Source organism: Colossoma macropomum, unplaced genomic scaffold, assembly GCF_904425465.1.
Source record: "Colossoma macropomum unplaced genomic scaffold, Colossoma_macropomum, whole genome shotgun sequence".
Lineage (NCBI taxonomy): Eukaryota > Metazoa > Chordata > Actinopteri > Characiformes > Serrasalmidae > Colossoma > Colossoma macropomum.
Window position 1 is genome coordinate 37614787 of NW_023494791.1, and position 19974 is coordinate 37634760.

The 19974-nt window shown below is 38.0% G+C and overlaps 1 protein-coding gene across 1 annotated transcript in view; it reads right to left on the minus strand.

Annotated features, from left to right (window-relative positions):
- The window catches only part of inpp4b (inositol polyphosphate-4-phosphatase type II B), a 413125-nt gene that overhangs the window by 101568 nt on the left and 291583 nt on the right, over positions 1–19974 (minus strand). Inside the window, exon 11 of the mRNA XM_036575007.1 lies at positions 14861–14965. Coding sequence (XP_036430900.1) covers positions 14861–14965 — 105 coding nt within the window. The remainder of the gene's footprint in view (positions 1–14860; positions 14966–19974) is intronic.

A 19974-nucleotide genomic window follows, 5' to 3' on the forward strand; every position in this document is an offset into this window, starting at 1 on the left:
GTTTCTGAAGACTTCCCTTCAGGCTAAAACTGTGTGCACTGTTCATTGCACTTATGAGCTTTGTCTGAGGCAAAACCTTCGGTCTACAGCTCAATTACTCAATATGACGATATTCTGTCATTATTGTGATTATTAAATACAAAATTTTTTTTTAGTATATCATAGGTACAGTAAGTACTTCTAGAGCAATTAACAACTATGTATATATATATATCTAGAAGTACTTACTGTATCTATGATATACTAAGAAAATTGTGTGTGTGTATATATATATATATATATGTATGTATATATACACACACACACACACTTTAGATTTTTTTCATTTTCCAGTTTTTGATATAATTTTAAAGTACCTGTTGTCCTTTTACAGTACGGGTGAAGTTTATGATGAATGGACCAAGAGAAACGGTTTAAAATAACTTGGAAAACAGTCTGGTTCCTTTGACTTACATGAAAAGTTAAGTATGTTTTTCCCTCTCCTGCAAAAACACTTAGACAGGCATTCTGACGTACCAGCTCTGATCAAATAACTAAAGTATCATTAACCCTTTAAATCCCAGGCTTAATACACACTAAGCCTTATTATTCAGTAACTGCAGGGACTTCAGTGCAAACTGGTTGAGCTATTCTTAGGGTAGAGCAGTGTGTACTAAAGCTTTGGGCCTGTCAATGGGCTCTGGCTGTTTAAGGGGTTAACAAACAATAATTAACAATGCCCCTAAGTAAAGGGTTAATCATTTAAATGGTGGTGTTTATTAATGTATAAGTTAACAATTATATAGTTACTAACCATCATCGACAAACTATTAGATAATGATTATGGGGCCTTTTGTTATTAGGTGTTACCAGAAGAATTACTGTACTTCTACTGTTTTTTAAGCTTTTTTAAATGTCGTATCACAAATACAGAAACTAAATGTATGAAAGTAATGCATATAACTAAATATATAATACACATTGTGTATCATAACTTCCACCCCTAGTTCTGGCATACTGAAGGCATTTCCTGTAGAGGCTAGGATGAGGATTTTCTTGGCCACAGACTTCCCGTTCACAGTCATGACAAGGGGCCAACCTACTGATGAACGGATGAAAGCTAACTGATGAACATGGGCTGGCAACAAAAACACAGAGATTGCATTTGTCATGATAAGCTGTAATTTGATTATTGTAGACCTGTTGTCACAGCTGGGCTTTTGGCGCCTGCTGTTCAGAGGGAAAAAGTGTAAATGCAAATCCAAGTGTGGAAAAATACAGCCCAGTGGCCACAGTGACAATTTCATGGAAATGAAAGACATTCAGATCGGATTTTTTTTACAAAAGGAACAGAAATCCACTGATCTTGCCACTGAAACCCAGATAATGAACTCATGCGAGGAGTTTACTCGCCAAATTGGTGATCTAATCCTTTAAGTAGCAGGCTAAGTAGCTTTTGGGTGGTGTTTGACAGTTGTCATTCTGAGAGTGGGCTAAACTGATGTTGGCTGAAATATTACTGGACAGGTGGCTAACATGAAAAGGGACGGTATTAAACAAGAGCACAGAACAGGTTTAAAGTTACACCATAACCTGCCCCCTGTTTTGTCTTGAAAGAAAACAAGTTTGTTTTAAGAATAAACACTGCGTTCTGTTTCTATTATGCTGTAGAGGAGCCTTGAGCACTCCTTGGCCGCACAGATAGTTTCTCTCTAATACACATAGATATTTCACATGGGTCATTATAAGGTGTCATATGGATCATTATCAGTATAAGGTGCCTTTTCATGTCCCTGGTATAATCAGCCGTTTCATTAAAATACTGAAAACCATGGAATTCTTAAGTGCTATTCTGATTGCGTAAATCTTCATGAATTTATTGGCATAATGGCATTTGCTTTAAGAAGCACTTTACACATTTTTCTTTCATTGTATGTAGAGGATTATGTCCTTGGTGCTGCCTGATCCCCAATGTAATAGGTAACCAAATAACAAAAAAACTGGCCATCCTCCATCTTTTTCCTCCAGTCATAAACACTGTATTTCACAATTTAGATCTGTTAAACAATTTTCATCATAATATTGAACATTTTGTGTGTGTCCACTTTGCTGTCCATTTCATCATATTGGGGTTGCTACTAAGACACCTGACATTTGATATCAGTCATCTACATTATATTTCCTCATCTTCTTCATGTTGTGGTTGTTGCTGGATGTGGTGATGCTTAACATGTCAACCTTCTCTTTATAAAATTTTCAGTTACTTAATAACATTTCAGTCAAAAATCAGTTTGGTAACACTTTACTTAAGGCTTCCTAAGGACTTTGTAACGTATGAATGAGTTTTGAATTATGTTTTTGTAAAGCAATACTTAAGTATTTATGAACAGATGTTTTATGAAGTAAATGTAGTAAGCCTGGTGTTTTACAGGGTTGACAGAATGCTGAGAGACATTTCTTTCTTTTGTAACATCTTAATAGAAACTGTACTTTTGTACTTATAAATACATAGAATGAATACAGTCTTCTTATCTACGTCCCTGCATAGCCTTGTATAAGCTTCACTTCAGAATGATGCTTCATAACAGTGTTATAACTGCATGTTATGAAATCCTTATGTAAGTAGCCATAAAATGAAACATTATCAGTAAGTTAACCATGAACTTGATGCCACCTTGAACTGCAAATAAATAATTTAATTGTAGAGTAAATATAAAAAAACATACTGTTTTCTTAAATTACGGTGTTATTATATGTTGCCATGGATTTTGTGAGCTGATGTCCATTCTTAACAGTTTCTTGCATAATTTACAGTAAGTTCCTGTAAAAACTAATTACCAAGAAAGAATTACCAGCAAAGGCAAAACTTCCAAAACCGCAGTAACTTGTAGCTTTGACAAAACAGACGCTCACAGATGCAAAATAGAGAAAAGGCTTTAATATTGAAGGGTAGTTTAAAAGCAAATTACTCAAGTCGGGCCAAGCCAAAACCGAGAGTGAAATAGGCAGATACGAATCAACTAGACTAAAACAGAAGGGCAAGGCAAAAGAAAAAACAAACAACTCAAAGCAGGTTAAACACGGTAAAGACAAATACAAGAGAGCGCTCTGTGTGCTCACGAAAAACGATGGCAATACTTGGCAACATACATGACAAAGGGGTATATAAGCAAACATAGGCGAAAGAAACCAAAACTCAGGTGAGGGGCTTCTAGGAAACTGTCGGGATTAAGTGATGGAGTGCATGTGACGATGGCCTGTTGGTCAAAGGGATTGTGGGAAGTGAAGTCCAGAGAGTCATTAGGGACAGAGTGAACCCGGAAGTGTGACAACTTTGTATTTTTCACGTTTGTTTTCAGCTTTACTCCGATACTACCGCCCTAATATCATACGTCAGTAAGACTAGAGCCAGAGCCAAAACAACTGCAAGATGTGCAAGTAAGATTCTGAAAAAGCAGAGGAATAAGAGATATTACAACAGATGTGCACTGCATCACTGAAAAAGCCTAGGAGTACAAGAAGGAAGTCAACATGACTTTTACTGACTACAGTAAAGTCTTTGAATGGATAGAAAATGGACAGCCTGGCTCTACATGGGCAAAGAAGTTAGACAAGACTGCATTATACCACTATTTGTTGTTTGTGGAAAATCTGGAAGACCTGACGGCCCTTATAAGGAAGGTTAAAGAACAGAGTGAAAAGATGGGACTTCAGCTCTTCTCAATATGAATAAGACTGAGGTTATGATGACAGCACAGATTGCTAACTTTATCACTGATGGAGAAGATGTGGAAAGAGTGGACAGCTTTTACCTTCTCTGACCAACAACAGAGGATCCAGCAACAAATACAACAGTACTACAGAGTGGAACTCAGCAAAGATGAAAATGCTTGAGATCTTCAAACACAACAATTTGTCTCTACAAAGATTAGAATAACCCAAGCTTGGTTCTCTATGAATGTGAAAGCTGGACAATAGTGAGACTGGAAAAATATAGATTCCTTTGAACTTTGGTGTTGGTGAAGACTTTTGAGAGAACCTTGAACAGCTAAAAAATCTAAGTGAGTGGTTCCTCAAACAAACCAAGCCTCACCTCTTACTCGAGGCCCAGATTACCAAACTGAAGCTCTTATTCTGGACCAATTTATTACATAAGAACATTATGCTTGGAAGCGCCGAAGCTAAAAGAAAAAGAGGACGGCCAGCAACAAGACGGACAGATATAATCAGAAGAATCATGAACCAGCCATTCAGAGGCCTGAAGACCCCAAAAGAAGACAGGCTATCCTGGGGAAATGTTATCTATATGGTCACCAGTGGTGGGAAACGACTTGATGGTATTTAATAATAATGACAACGTTTCAAAGTTGATGCACACTGTAAAAAGAAACTGCTGAAGGATCTCAAAATTTCAAGACAACATGATCCACTAAGATGCACAGCAGATTTTGTAGTCTGCCTTTCTAATTTGTTTAACTAACTTACATTTGTTTGATCATCAACACTAGGCTGCCAATAAAACATAACATTTTTAAAAAGGGGAAGGTGGAAATTACGTTGACCTCTATTGGAAGACACCACTCATCCAGAATGACCTACAGTCTAAGGCCCTATCCCATTTCATCTATTGTCCCTCATACTTAGCCCTTAGCCATCCGTTCACATCCAGGGGTAGAGTTTCCTGAGATGGAGGGGTGAGGCAAAGTTTTAAGGCTCCAAACGGAGTGCTATGAGAAAAAGAAAAACCAGCAAGATGGCTGCGCAATCGACCAAAGAAACCCACAAATGTGAATATTTTCTCTGTTAAAAAATTACGATAACCATTAAATTATCTTAGTTTAATGTCATTTCAATGTATTATGGTCCTTTTTTTCATAAGACGCATAAAAAATTGCTAATGCTAATGTCTCAGTAGCTAGGTAGCTAAATTTCCCGTTCCACCTTAAACAGTTTGGCGGTGCTGACGCATGAGGCGCCAGAATGTGACTGCTGCTCCATTTAAGGTAGACCAGGAAAATTATGTCAAGAAGCCGGTGAATAGCGCCTTTGGATTCATATCACTGAAGAATTAGGGGTGGGTGATAAAAAATAATTATCGCTTCCCCCCTCTTTGAAGGCATATGATGCCCTCAATTTAACTAAAGACTAAAAGCGAGGTTGCTGACTTTTACCCTCCTCTGCTATCACTGCAGACTGGCAGGGTCGCCTACAGAGCACTGCTAGCTGCCTGTTAATAGAGTAATGTTCTTTTTATTTGAGGGTCCCATTTCGCAGGGGAAGATCTCAACCACTACCCGTTGTAACTCAGTTCCTAACAGCATAAAGAGACTCCTGGTTCTGCCATAAGCAGAGAATTGAACCACAGTCTGCTGGGTGGAGGGCAGCAGTGCTAACTGTTAGCATTAAATGCTTTTTTTTTACACTGCAGCTGAATCAACAAATTCAGACTGATCATGATGCAGTGATGAATTGTTACATCCCTCCTTTTTCCATATGAGTAAATTCAAGAGCTCGGTCTTAGGTCAGCACTGTTATTCTGAGAATTCTGACGAATATGACCTCAGACCCCTTGGTGCTAAGTCGGCCGTAAGAGGCCTGCTGTAATTTGAGCGTGAAGCGAACGGGTCATGCAGCAGTATTGGAGCATGCCAGCGCTGGGCTTTAAGTAAGGTCACGTAATGAGCTAGCCTGTGGACGCAACAGGAAGTTAGCTTCGGGACACATTTGACAGCAATTAATGATCAGGCTCTCAGCAGGCACAGCACCCCTGGAGCTCCACACTGGCCACACCACAGGCTCAACGGCCACTTTCCGCCTACACTAATGACCATGGGGGCTCTCTCTCACACCACCCCACCCCCCCAATGTTCTCCTAGCCCCCTGAGCGTATCTAATTGGTCGCCTCACAACAGCATGAAGTACAGCGGCAGGTCAGGAGCATAAGTCACGCATGGCCTAATTTGGAGCTGATTTGCTCAGATTTTCCCCGTGTCTATAAATCGAACACAAGAAGGGGAAGGGCCCAGGAGAGGAATAGACCACAGCCGGCAAGGAGCTGGAATTATTCATAGTTAACCAGAAAGCCTGGATGGGTTAAGCAAGATGAAATACACTAATGTTGGCCAAATGAGGAGAAAGAAGGTGCTTCAACACACTTTATCCTGCTTGCTGAAGCCACCTGGTTTGACTTAAGAAGCGCAAGCATAATTACAGGGAGATAAGCACCCGCCGCTCTCATAAAAGAAACACGGAACATGTCAATTCCATGTCTGCATGGAGTTCAAAAGTACAGCTCATAAATAAACCCCTTTTGTTTTACTAAATACACTCACTTTATTTAGCACATTGACCTTGGATCTACACTCATCTGTCCATTTTATCAGCTGTACTTACTATACAGGTTCACTTTATAGTTGTACAATTATAGACTGCAGCCCATTGTTTTCTCTGTATAATTTGTAAGCCACAAATCCAGGACCACAAGCAGCTATTATCTGGGTGGTGGATCATTCTCAAAATCAACATGGTACTTTAGGGGCTGCATGACTTCAGATTTTTTAAAGTTAGCAGGTATGTAATGAAGGTGGAGTTGATGTCAGCTAATTGCTGGTGATATCATGGATAGAACTACAGGAGAAGGGAATGCTTTGCAATAAGCGACTTTTAAACTTTCTGTGAAGAAGCCAAACTCCATAGGTCAGTAGAGCATAATGTGATCTTTCCAACGAGCCCTGGATTGCATCTGTTAGCCTTCAGCGAAGCGAAGAAACAGAACCTGGAATCTCGCGAAACCTGATTCCAACTTCAGCGCACCCTAGGAGGCCTTGCCAAGATGAATGCCTACAGTGGAGGTCCAGAGAGCGAAAGTACTTTAGTGTGCCATAACTTGGGGAAAATAGGGGCTACTGACCAACGACACATGACATTTTTTGTAGTTTTTGGGAAACCAGAGATAACGATGTCCAATATCTGATCGTTGTCTGATCCAAACTTTTAATGTTCATGAGTATAAATAGGTACCTACAAAGAACTACATCTAAATTAGAAACAACTATTTTCACTTTCTTACATACTTCTGTTTCTGAACTGAGATTTACCCTCCTTCAAGTTCAAGGTCAAGTTCAAGGTCATGCCCAATATCTCATCTTTGAAGTACTGTAGATTGGTGGATAAATGTTCGAATGAAGCACAACTCAACGGGCCAGTAGAATGTGACATGCCCTTTACAATGATCGCATTACTAGCTTTCAGGAAACCACAGATACAGAACCCAAAATAGAGCCTGTAAATATCATCCCAAAATGTTCTGTATTTAGTGTGTCCACTTTTTGCCTTTTGTTCTTTTCAGGAGACTCACTTTCAGTTTTTCTAAGGAATCTGCAAAGTTCAGTCTTAGAAGTTGGTTGCATTTATTCCTTCTCACTATATGAGTAATCCCAAACACATTCAGTGATGTTGAGGTTCTACACTCTGGGCTGGTCAGTCCATTGTTCTGAGAACGGCAGCAGCTTTTTTGTTTGACTTGCAAATTTTGCTTTTTGAGTAACAGATTCTTGTCATCTACACATCCTTTCAAACTCATAGTGTTGAGTTGTCTTCTCACAGTGGAAGGACGGACAGAAACACATGGATTTGTTCAGATCTGAAGCAAGAGCAGCAAGATCTATCAAAGATGAAGATGTTTTAAGTGCTGTATAGCTGATGCTGACAGTTTTGGTGGTCTATCATGTCTTGCATAGATGATGGGAGCCTCTTTGAAACTTCTGTTTTTTCACTTATTTTTGTTTGACTTCCCTCTTCCTTATGCAGGTACATTAGTTTAAATCTAATCTTCTTAAAAAGATCTCCTGAGAAATGATTAACTTGTACTTAAAGGCCTTTTTGATTTCAACTTAAATAAATGAAGGGTAGACTTGTATAAACAACAGAATATAAAGAGTATTGATAGATAATACATGGTCATGTACAAAAATATTACTATAAATGGTTCATTTTCCTGCATAAACAAACTTTATAGCAATGTCCATTCTCTTAGCCTTTTGTCTGTCTCATGTTACGGACTACGCATGACCATACCATCATTTTCGTGACCACGAGAATGAAAATGCCTTCTATGTGATGTTCAGCTGACAGAAAAACACAAAAGTTTTGCTGCCTTTCAGTCCAAACTTCAACTGTCAACATAAATCACACTCATCAACACATCAGCACACATAACCTTGCGGCAAGTCCACACAGTTCACTGGCTAATCTACCAAAAGTCAGCAAATTATGCTTTCGCCACCTCTTTTGACATTATTTATAGATATCCTGGTAACACTTTATTTGAAGGGTGTCTACATAACACATTCATGACATCATACATAAACACTTCATTACATTTTAATGAATGTTTAAATCAACATTCATAAAGTATACATGTTTTACACGATATTAATATGGACTACTATGCCATTTTATTGAGATACACTTTTTCAAAATAAAAGTCACAATTTTTATTTTGAAAAAGTATATTATGCCTAATTTCTGAACAGCCAAAATAAAAATGACTTCTTATATCTTTGGTTGTTAAGTGCTTTGACACTCAGGCACGTTTCACTTAATCTTTAAATATCTTTTTATTTATGTGTTTTTTCTTAAACATTTGTTGCTTTGCATGTCACTTTACATGGACAGTAAACTATTCATAAATATGCTTAGGAACAATCATTCGACCGAATCTTAGTATGGTGGTTTGTTTCAAAGCACTTAATGACCAAAGGGGTAAAGCTTGACCTTGAACTTGAAGGAGGGTAAATCTCAGTTCAGAAACAGAAGTATGAAAGAAAGTGAAAATAGTTGTTTCTAATTTAGATGTAGTTCTTTGTAGGTACCTATTTATACTCATTAACATTAAAAGTTTGGATCAGACAACGATCAGATATTGGACATCGTTATCTCTGGTTTCCCAAAAACTACAAAAAATGTCATGTGTCGTTGGTCAGTAGCCCCTATTTTCCCCAAGTTATGGCACACTAAAGTACTTTCGCTTTATCTTCATTAATTTAAGCCTTTACACTTTGACCGTGTACTAAATTCACACATATGTTTGCAAACATTGTATTTAAAAATTTAGCAGACAGAAACAATTATGGTAACACTTTACTGTAGGGTACTGGTCATAAGACTTTATGACACCTACATAAGCAACTGACATAACCCTACATAAACGTTTATATATGTTTATTCCAATAGACGTAATTCACTTTAAAGGTTACATTTGCCAGTTTTGATCAAGCTTGGTTAAAGTAGTCTTTAGGACAGATGATGCCTATTGGACTAAGCATTTATAAACATTTATGCAGGTTATGTCAGTTGTCATGACAAGCTTATGTAGGTGTCATGTAGCCTTATGAACAGTACCCTGCGGTAAAGTGTTACCACAATGATTTTGACTTTCTGAACATATTTCTGTTTCTCAGAACTGAGATATTCCCTCTTTTAATACTCCACTGCTGCTATCCCAAGACGCAGCAGATGGCAGTCATTAATATGTCCACTGCAAGAATCAGATGACTGGAATGGACTAACACATTTCATCTGAACTGTCTATTCCCCTCCATGGCTCTTACATTTTGTTAAATTATTTCTCACTCTTAGCTCATTAAAGCATGCAGAGAAACTCTGCTGAATAGGCAGATTCTAAACTTTCAATTCATACTGCATCTGCGTTCATAAGCGTCTATAAGAAGAGATATTTTATTATGAATAAAAGATAGATGAAGAGATATAGGAATACAGTCTTGTTCCATTTGTGCAATGTTTCTGTCATTGTTTGCAAATGTAACAGATGGAAAAAGGGCAGAACTGACTTTGTTAATATAGACTGTGAACCAAATGTTAATGCCATTCATTGTAATTTTAACTGTAATTAAACATAAATATTACAGCAAAATGAGAGCTAAACTCTATAGACTACTGAGGGTTAAAAATGTTCTGTTTACAGTCAATATTTTTATGGTTTGTAGTGTGTGAATAGATATTTCACTCATTTTTCTTAAATTCACCATAAGTAAATCGTTTCCACTTAAAGCAATTCAGAGCGGTTTAATGTGAAATGCTTCATTCTAGAGAAACCAAAGTTGCTCACAGTGGTGGTGAAAGGAACCAGATGTCTGAAGACTTTAATGCCTCTGAGAGCTCCCTCACAGAAAGTTATTCCATGAAACAATCCGATCATCATTGGATTTCTGCAGTTATCTGATTATTCAAATAGTCATGTAAACAGCATACTCTGATTTCAGTATAAGGTCTAGAAATTTGACTAAGAAATCTGAGCTGGATTTTAGCTCAGTAATCAGATTTACCAGTGCATGTAAACTCTTACTCTGATTTCTTTCGGATTTCTCAGTCTGCCCATGTGAGAAAACAGATGGCGGTACCGGAAATAAGCAAGCAGTGTTGCCACGAGATGCAGCAAAACACTTTTAGAGTGATGCTGAAACCAACTACATGCTTGAAGAAATTATTCTTCATGTTCTAGATGATGTATGTTCATGTTTTCACGTAAAGTGGGGCGATGTTTTTGAAAAAAAAAGCTGTGGCATGAAGTTTGAGTTTTATGTAACGTCTTCTTCTGTGAGTTTATTGGCTGGTTTGAAAGCAGAAATCCAATTATGATTGGACTCATGTAGACCTGGAGTTTCCTCATCATCTGATTACTCAAGTGCATGTAAACATTGATCGGATTACTGACAAAATCAGATTTTCTGCAGTTATCAGATTATTAAGTGCATGTAAACACACTTATTTTACAGTCGTTTTGCGATGAGGTTTTGGCCTTGAACATATTTTTAAAAGTCATACATGGCAAAGAGGTACATGCATGTAAATGCAAATGAGTGACAGCAACTCATTCTCATATTTTCCACCAGCTTTCCCTTCTAAAACCAAAGCATTCAGGCTTTTCAACCAGGTCAAAACAGCTAGATCACTATAGCTATTCAAATGCCTTCTCTGTTTGGAGGAAGGTAAATCTATCTCTCTGCTGCAGTAACAGACAGGGAAGGGACGTGATGGCAAAGCTAAAAGCCCACCTCTGCGATGCAGCACCGCATTAAAACGTTCAGCACACTCTACACACATACAGTGCAAGTGTGTATTGCGCTGCCTGAGCAGTGCATACTCTGAAGATGCGCTGGGTCCTCATTAGTGAGCTGTCCTCCTGCTTGCCTGTAATTAAAGTTCACCTGTCAGCGTCTCCTGCTGACCCCTGTCTGCCTCCACCGCCCCCTACCATTCTGATGAGTGTGGAAACGAAGGGAGACCTGCAGGGAACGCTCCTCACGAATCAGGCCCAAACTCTTCATACAGGCCACCATCTGCACACTAACAGGCTGGTGGTGGACTTTTGGACCTATATGAACTACACTGTTAAAAATACAGGTTCTGTGCAGGTATATTCTTCATTCATCAAGGCACAAACAATGTAAATGTTTCCTCAAAGTTACAACATTGGTTTTAAGGTCCAATTGTGTACCTTGAATAAGTTTTTCCAGGTGAAAAGTACATATATGTATTTTTTCATAACCTAATGTCTCCACCTGCAGATGAGACGGGGTGTGTGGTACCACCCCAGTGACAAGAGGGGTACTGCCCCAGTGACAGTTTCATACCTTTTTTTCTGAGAATGTAGAGGAGAGTGTGGTTATTAAAATACACTCTTAAAAATGAAGTGAAAGGTTTTTAGGAGGGATGCCATAGAAGAATCCCTTGGTTCCATAAAAACCTTTTCAATGCATAAAGAGCTCTTAAAATAGGCTTTTGAAAGAGCTTTAACCCTACAAAGGCATACATATACCCAAAAACGAACTATACCCCATTTACATTGCTAAGGGGAAGCAATTTAACAAGAGTTGAAAAAATAATAAGACTAATATTTTAATATGATTCTTAAAATAGCTCACTGTTCTTTTTGAAAGTTGATACTGCAGGTATTATGGGTAAAAAAATATGGTAACACTGTACATGGAGACTGTATTCATAAATAGTTATAAACTTGCTTATAACTCTTTGTAATAATGCTTCGCAAGCATACTTATAAATTCTAATAATGCCTCATAAAGCTGTGATAATGTACTATAATTAATATTTTGTGACCTATAAACATGTTCTAACACTATTTGTACGTTATAAGTGTCACTGTCCATTGTAATACCTTTTAAATGAATAATGACCTGTACATTTTTATTAAGCGACTACGTTTTCAAAAACATTATGAACATTCAAAATGACATCGCTGAGTGAATGATATTTTAGGTTTTTCACATTTAAATGTTAAGAGACGTACTGTTTATGTGTCTGTCAGTGTAGCTCTGTAAGATACTGCATATCTATTATTATTGCAGGATCAGCTGGATCAGCCTTGTAAGGATAGTTAGGCACCACCCATGTACTGAGGTCACATTTAGACACTGTAGGACCAAAATATGTTGAAAACTATTGTTTTAGGTGTTCAAAATAATCACTGTAATTCTTTTTTTCTTTTTTAATTTTGAGAAAAGAAGAAATGAAAGTTTTTAAATTGCAACAATATACAATGTATCTGTGCTTTTACAAACAGTTTGGAAATGTCTGATAATGTATAGTAATATTTATTAATAATGTATTTATTTAAAAAATCAGGAAGCAGGACGCTCTCCCAGCTGGCCTTGAAATAATAAGATGTACAGTATATTACAGCACACACACTGACAGATACATTAACTGTACTTGATGTACACTTGATGGGATTTTAAACATTTATAATGTTTTCATAATTGTTAATATGTATTACAGGGGCTTTACAATTGTGCATTGTGTCATTTTCCATTGTAAGTATTATAAGTATAGTGACTTTATAATGAATAGAGACACTTGTGTTGTTAGAACCTCATGAAGCATTATTAGGGTTTATATATGCTTACAAAGCATTGTTCCCAATAATGCTTTTTCTAAATACAGGCTTCACAGAAAGTGTTACTAAAACTACCCAATCATTTTTGCTGCATTCCATAACAGTGGTGTATAATATTGATCAAGTGCCAAATACTATTTTTATACATGCTCCTCCCACTCAAACTGTTACTCAGGGCAACAATGCAAAAAAATTTAGAGAAAACAAAAAGTGTTAAGAGCAACAAAAATAAGAAAACCCTAATTTTATATGCATGTGTAACAACCCTCCTCCTAGAGATCTACCTTTCACTTTGAACCCAGATTTAATCACCTTCAACCCAAATTTGTGGGTCATTTGCAAATTTCATCATTTAATAAAATCATGCTCTATTCCCATTTAAGTAAAAACAGAGAAGTTTAATTGATAAAGTAAACTAAATGTTAGACAAAATGTTGGGTGTGAAAGGGTGTGTCACTGAAATCAATAGAACATAAAAGCCTATTTATTATTACTATTTATTTTTATAATTAAAATTAAATTATAGAATTAAAAAAAAAAACAAAAAACAAAATCATGTTTTTTTCAGTTTAATGGCCACTAAGTAGTGTATATTTCAAAGTACAGTATTTGTGTATTATTATCATTTTGGTTGAATTATTATTTATCATTTCTTTATTATATCACGTGTTTAACCCTGTTTTACAGGGTTGCTGTTCACAACAAGGCATAGCCATGGAGGTCCTGCCTCCCCACCCACATGGAAGCCGAACTTAGTACTGTCTGTCTTAATACTGACTTTGTACCACTGTGTGTAAACATTACACTGCAGAGAACAGTGAGAAAGCTTTTTGTTATAGTGGAGTAATGACAATAAAGTTTAATCCACCTGAATTAGCCGAGCTGTGCAATTTCCTACAGGTTAGTCATGTCTACAGCTGTAAACACCAGGCCTGCACTTAATCAGTCTTTACCCACCATGGTATGCTGTCAGTTGTCATAGTACTCAGTACATTCAAACGTGATGTAAGCAATGTGTTTAAAACTTTAACAAGTTTAATTTTTTCCTCCGGTTATGGTAATTGGTGGGTCATGTCCCAATGACGTAGCTACAAAGAACAAGGCTAGTTGGTGGCTCTCAATGTCTCTGAGACGTAATGCCTGCTAGGATATGTGTCTCCTCCAACTTGTAATCAGGCCCCACTACTGGTTTACAGCATAACATTGCCTTAAAAAGTGCTTTATCGTTCCTCCAAGAACAAAACATATAAGGTTCTTCAGATTCAGGCAGTTTTTCGTTATGAAATCTATTTTATTAATGAAATGCAAAGGAGAAACCACTAAATAGTGACCAAATCCAAAACATCCAAATAGGTTTTTAGTCTTCATGAGCTCAAAGGCGGTAAAAGTTCACCTAGTGACTCCCATAGCATTGACTTTCTAGAATAACCAACAGAAAAAAAACACTATTTCAAATCTCCAGAACTTCTCCAGAGGTTGTCTATAGGATTTTAAAGATGGAGATTTTTGTGTAGAGCGTTTGCCAATGGTATCTTATTGTTACCTGTTTCTGAGTCAGCGAAGAATCGCTGTGGAATGTTTTAGTTGGAAAGAGCTCTTCAAACACTGCTGTCTCTCAATCACTGAAATCATGTTGTCTCTTTAGTCCTGGGTTTGTTGGCAGCTCCATTGTTTCACTGTGCTTTAGAAGTGGCCTGCAGTTAGCAGGCAGTAATATGCACAGTTTGTGCGATTAGCTACAGCCGTAGCAAACTGAAGGTCAATTTCAGACGTGTGGCGAGTGCATATTGAGGCCACATCGAGGCACATTTTATGCAGCGCCTGCTCACATACAAACATCTGGTCATCAGAGTAAATCTCAGTAAGAGAGAGAGAGAGATAGTGGTGAAGAGACAGTGGAGAAGAAAGAGAGCAATCGTTTTGTACTTGACACTCAGGTGTTCCTACCTGTTCTCCTGGGACACGTCACTCTCATGCGCTGTGTGTGCAGATTGATAGGGATGAACTCTAGGTATTTCTGGGCCTTGCTGCAGCTGGGCTTGAACACAGGACCTGAGGACAAAGCAGAGGGCAGGAGCACTTAGAGCACATATAATCTCCTTTATTAATTATAAAAACAACAGCATGGGCTGGTTGCCCTTGCCACTACGTAGGTTTGGGAAGTCCCTCACCATCTGCTTCTGCTGAGTTATGGGGCCATTCAGGCCTGAGGATGAAAAAAAATAGCCTTTTACAAGATTTTTTTTTAAGTGGCTTTACTTTATGCACTGGTTGTGAAGTGCGAGTACATGAGGAATGACTCTGTGGGCATCATTAGCACCTTACTGTCTTCTCTGGACAATCTATTGCTTTTAAATGGACAATGGTTCTTCTCAGGAAATTAATGACAGGTAAAAGAATTACACATTAACTGTAAGTAAATCCAAAAACGGCTTTTCATCTGAGGGATTTTCATTCAAATGTGTGAAGGCTTTCATCCTAAACTACATGAATAAAAGTGAAAAGAATAATTATTGACTTTGAGTTGCCACGGTAATGACCAGTGATGGTGTCAGACACTTGCAGGCCACGTCCAACGAAACCAACCACAGGGATAAAATGCACAAATCTGATTACGGATGCAGCAAACTGAGGGTTTGAAAATATAAGCCTACATAAAGATCTGCTAATTTGCACCTTAATCCGGTAAGCATGGGATTTCATGCACTTTCTGCGTTACCTGCTTTGAACAAAACCAGCCAATTAAAATCTCCTCGGAAAGATAAAACAAAGTGGCGCGACGATGCCGAAAACGGCTCCGTCACACCTCGCAGTCTTTCGGCTTGCTTTAAATCGGAAATATGCAAATGCTGTCAACAAAATCACTTTGAAATGAAGAATGCATTGAAGAACTTTTGAAAAGAGCAAACGGTCTGACATTTCTGTTGTGAGCTTCAAGAAATCAACAATTGTACAAAGAGAGACAAGGTACATAAACATATTAACTGGCAAGCTTAAAAAAGGGGGAAAGAAGAACATCAGCAGGTAGGTAAACAGTCAACATACATTAACTTAACTACGGGATTTTTTCAGTGATTACACTGGATGTTCCAGTAAGTCAAAGACTATACTAGTGGGTGGCCTGAGGGCTTTTTCACTTGTTAGTAGCAGGTGAAGAATTACCAGTAGGGTAATTCATGAGTCTGATAACACGAAAGACATGACTTTCATTTGTAAATAATAAAAAAAAACGTACAAAATGCTGTTGTATGTTTTAGTCTTTTTTTTAGAGTTTTAGTCGATGGGCGGAGCCTTATTTTACAGCCACACCCCTGTATTTCAGAGCCGAAAGTAAGACTGCATCCCTGTCCCCCATGGCCACATGATAAAGTAGTTAGATCTCATTGTTTTGAAGTAAATGTGTCCCAAAGTCTAAAAATTGTGTGTAGCATTAAGAACTAAGTAACTACTGAAACATATTTCCTGTGATTTTTTGTATTATGACTTTACAAGTGTACAACTTCTCAAAGCTATGTTTGCTCATCATATACTGGCTAGCAGTTATGAGTTATGCTCCAAATTAGCTGCAATTGCCACTACTGAATCAGTCACTAACAGAACGTTTGGTAAAGTTTTGATAGCGCTATGATTGTTTTGTGGCAAAATGGACTGCTCTATTATTTATTTTAATGAAATAAGGATAATTCAGATCAAAGCCCAAAATGTGTTTTGAGGTCTGACTTTGGACCAATGTAGTTGGTAAATGATACAAAAAAGGTATATCACATGACTTCAATCCAAAGGGGATGGTAGTTTTGCAAAGGGGATGGTTTATTTTTTAATGGGGGGACAGAATTCCTTTGCACCCTCTTTCAAATCAAGCTCTGGTATTAGAGATGGCATGATGGCAGCTACTGCTACTAGTCTATGTACACTGGGATTTATTTCAGCTCATACCGTTTAGCTCAAATAAACAGTGAGTTCCTGAAGACTGAGTTAACCACACACTAGAAGACTTTGAAAAGACTTCTGAAAGACTAAACTCTGACACCCTCTCACATCTGAAGACAGTGTTGCGTTTTTAGTCAGAGACTATGATTTTGCAAAGGCTAGGAATCTTGCAGTGTCACTATTTACAAGACTGCAACTACATTTTTGAGCTTATTCCCCATCATGCACCTGGTGGAAATTTACAAGCAGATAAACACTTTTCCTTCCACTCTATAGTGGTACAGATGGGAAGATACATTGGCTGGGCAGGTAAAGATCTGGGGCTCAGATTAGTTCACTGTAGAACTGTGTACTCTGGCAGATCATCACCCAGAAGTCCTCAGCACATTTCCTTACGTGTTACAGGCTCAGTGAACCTGAAATATTAAAACAGTCAGTTTACATTTTAATGCATGATTACTGTACTGAATTACTGTTTTTTTTTACAGAGATTTCAGTCAGCGATGCCTGCATTCTCTCTCTCTCTCTCTCTCTCTCTTTCGCGCCGCTTGCCTGCGCTCGGCCACAAGTGCTCACGCGCGCCCCTGGCACGTCACTATTTGTATGAGCCAAGACTTAAAACTTATGATAATATTAAACACAGTTGTTTTTTTTGCAGCGTCAAGATGAGAAAAAGACTGACTTAAAACCGCCATCTTGACCACCTTATACCAAACGATCGAGATGATGCGAGCGCAACGCGACTCTAACAAGACTCTCGTGATTTTATTCTGACATGGATATTTGTCTGCGACAATGAAATCACTTGAAAAGTCGTTTGGTGTAAGGCCGGCATTAGCTGATGAATTAGGAGTCGGTCAACACAATGAATTCAAGAAACTGAGCTTGATGTGAGTTTGAACTTGAGCTTGTGTTTAGAACATCCTCTGGTTCACTCATGGTGATGCCTCCTATAGTGGGATTCCTGTGCTCTGCCCTGTTTACAAAGTCATGCTGTGGGGCGCTCGACAACCAGGGTGCAGTAGCCTCGATTCCACTGTACCGTGTGATCAGCCTTCACAGATGTGAGCAGAGTGGCACAAACCTACAACCCAGACTTCAAAACAACTTTGCACCAGCGTACTAAAACACAGTCTTGCAACCACAATGAGAGTGTACTTTCACACTTTCAAACACTGAGCGAGCGGTGCTGAATATAACCTGGCCCGTGGGCATGGGCTTTTCACACATACAACTATTTCCTTTACCGACCAGCAGAAGGTTAAATGAACGTGCCTGTGTTCTTCAAATTGCAGCAGGATGTCCTGCTGCTGGCCTGCAGAGATGACCTCACCCCCACAGGTTCCTTAACATAGCTACTCAGAGCAAAGTGTCTCTCAGGAAAAATGACAAAAAGCAAAAGAAGAAGAAAGAAATAAGTCTTCCCAACTATCAGGGCTCCTTCACTGTTCTAGATAATTTGAAATCTCTGTTTCTAGCTAATAACATCATTTTTTCATTCCCTCAATGTTCAATGGTTTAAGAATGTTATGTTGGTTTCAGATCAGATGGGGTAATTTAAGACTAGGTATGTGTGTTAAAACGCATCTTAAACAGGTGATGCAATCATGCTAGGGGTGTAAACAAAGCATCCAGGAAAGGCCACGGATGGGTTAAAGCTCATCACTTTACTTGCAAAAGTGTATCACCAAAAAATCAGTTTAAGAATAACATTCCACAATCCTTCAGATGGCACTGCATTAAAACCAGCATGCTTCTGTGGCAGACATCACTACATGGGCATGGGAACAACTGACAAACTTCTGTTGTTTGTTGTGGCTGCAAGTTAAGAACTGTATTATGCACAGTGGATGCCATATGCCAGCAACATCCAAAAACGCTGCTGACTTCTCTGAGCCCGAGCTCTACTGGAAACATATATTGTGGACTGACGAGTCAACCTTTCAGATTGTTTATGGAAATAATAAACGTTGTGTTTTCTGGGCCAAAGAAGAATCTGTATTGTTCCCAACATAAAGTTCAAAAGCCTGTGTCTGTCATGGTATGGGCGTGGATTAGTGTCCATGGCATGGGTAACTTGCATATCTGTGAAGACAACATTAATGCTGAAAAATATGTAGACATTTTGGAGTAACATAGGCTGCCTTCTAGACAAGGTCTTTTTCAAGGACATCCACGCTTACGACATGACAATGCCAAGCCACATTTTGCATGGGTTATAACAGCATGGCTGCATACTCAGCTAGATTGCTAGACCTGTCTCTCAATGAAAACAAGTAGTGCATTATGAAGCCCAAAATACGACAACAAAGGTCCCATGCAGTTGTTAAATGATTATTAAGCGATTTTAAAAGGAAAGGTGATGTAATACAATGGAGTTTTTGGACCATGCTGCAGATATGAAATTTTGGAATGAAAATATATTTACAAAAACAAAATTCATTAGCTAAGACAAAAATATTGTGTTTTTTGTATTGTTTTCAATTTAAAGAATTTACTAATCACTGTTTTATTTTTGTTAGCATTTTTAACTTTTTCAAAACTGAGGTTTGTATATTGGTTCTGTTCTGAACGAACCAAACATTTTTTAATTCTGTTTCTGTGTAGGTAAGGGGACCTAATAAAGTGACCATTGGGTGTCTATTCTTATGGAGTGTTGCTATTACAATGGACAAACAATATTGCAGATGTTTTTCCACAATGAGCTTTTTTTTGTCTTTTATTCCTTTCTTTACAGACATCATTAGGTCCTGTATCTTCTGTCTTGTTCTTTTGGATACGTGTAATTTGTTTGAGGATTATCAACCTTTCAGCATGCTCATGTCCTTGATGAAAACTCCAATAAACAGATCTTTCAAGAACAAACAAACAAATACTTGAGGGAAGCAAAAAGCCCATTTGGAGAGAACACTTCATTTTAAGAGATTATAGTGACGGCATAAAACACATCTAGGCTGAAATACAATATCTAACTCAGAATAATGTTCCTGACAGAGTGATGGGTGAGATGACTGATTCATTGTCAGATTCAATATATGGTAATTTCACTTCTTGTTCTTTTTCAGTGCCCATCTTCTCTGCGCTCTTTTGTCTTGATGAAATCTTGCTACACTGGAACATAAAAGAGTAGA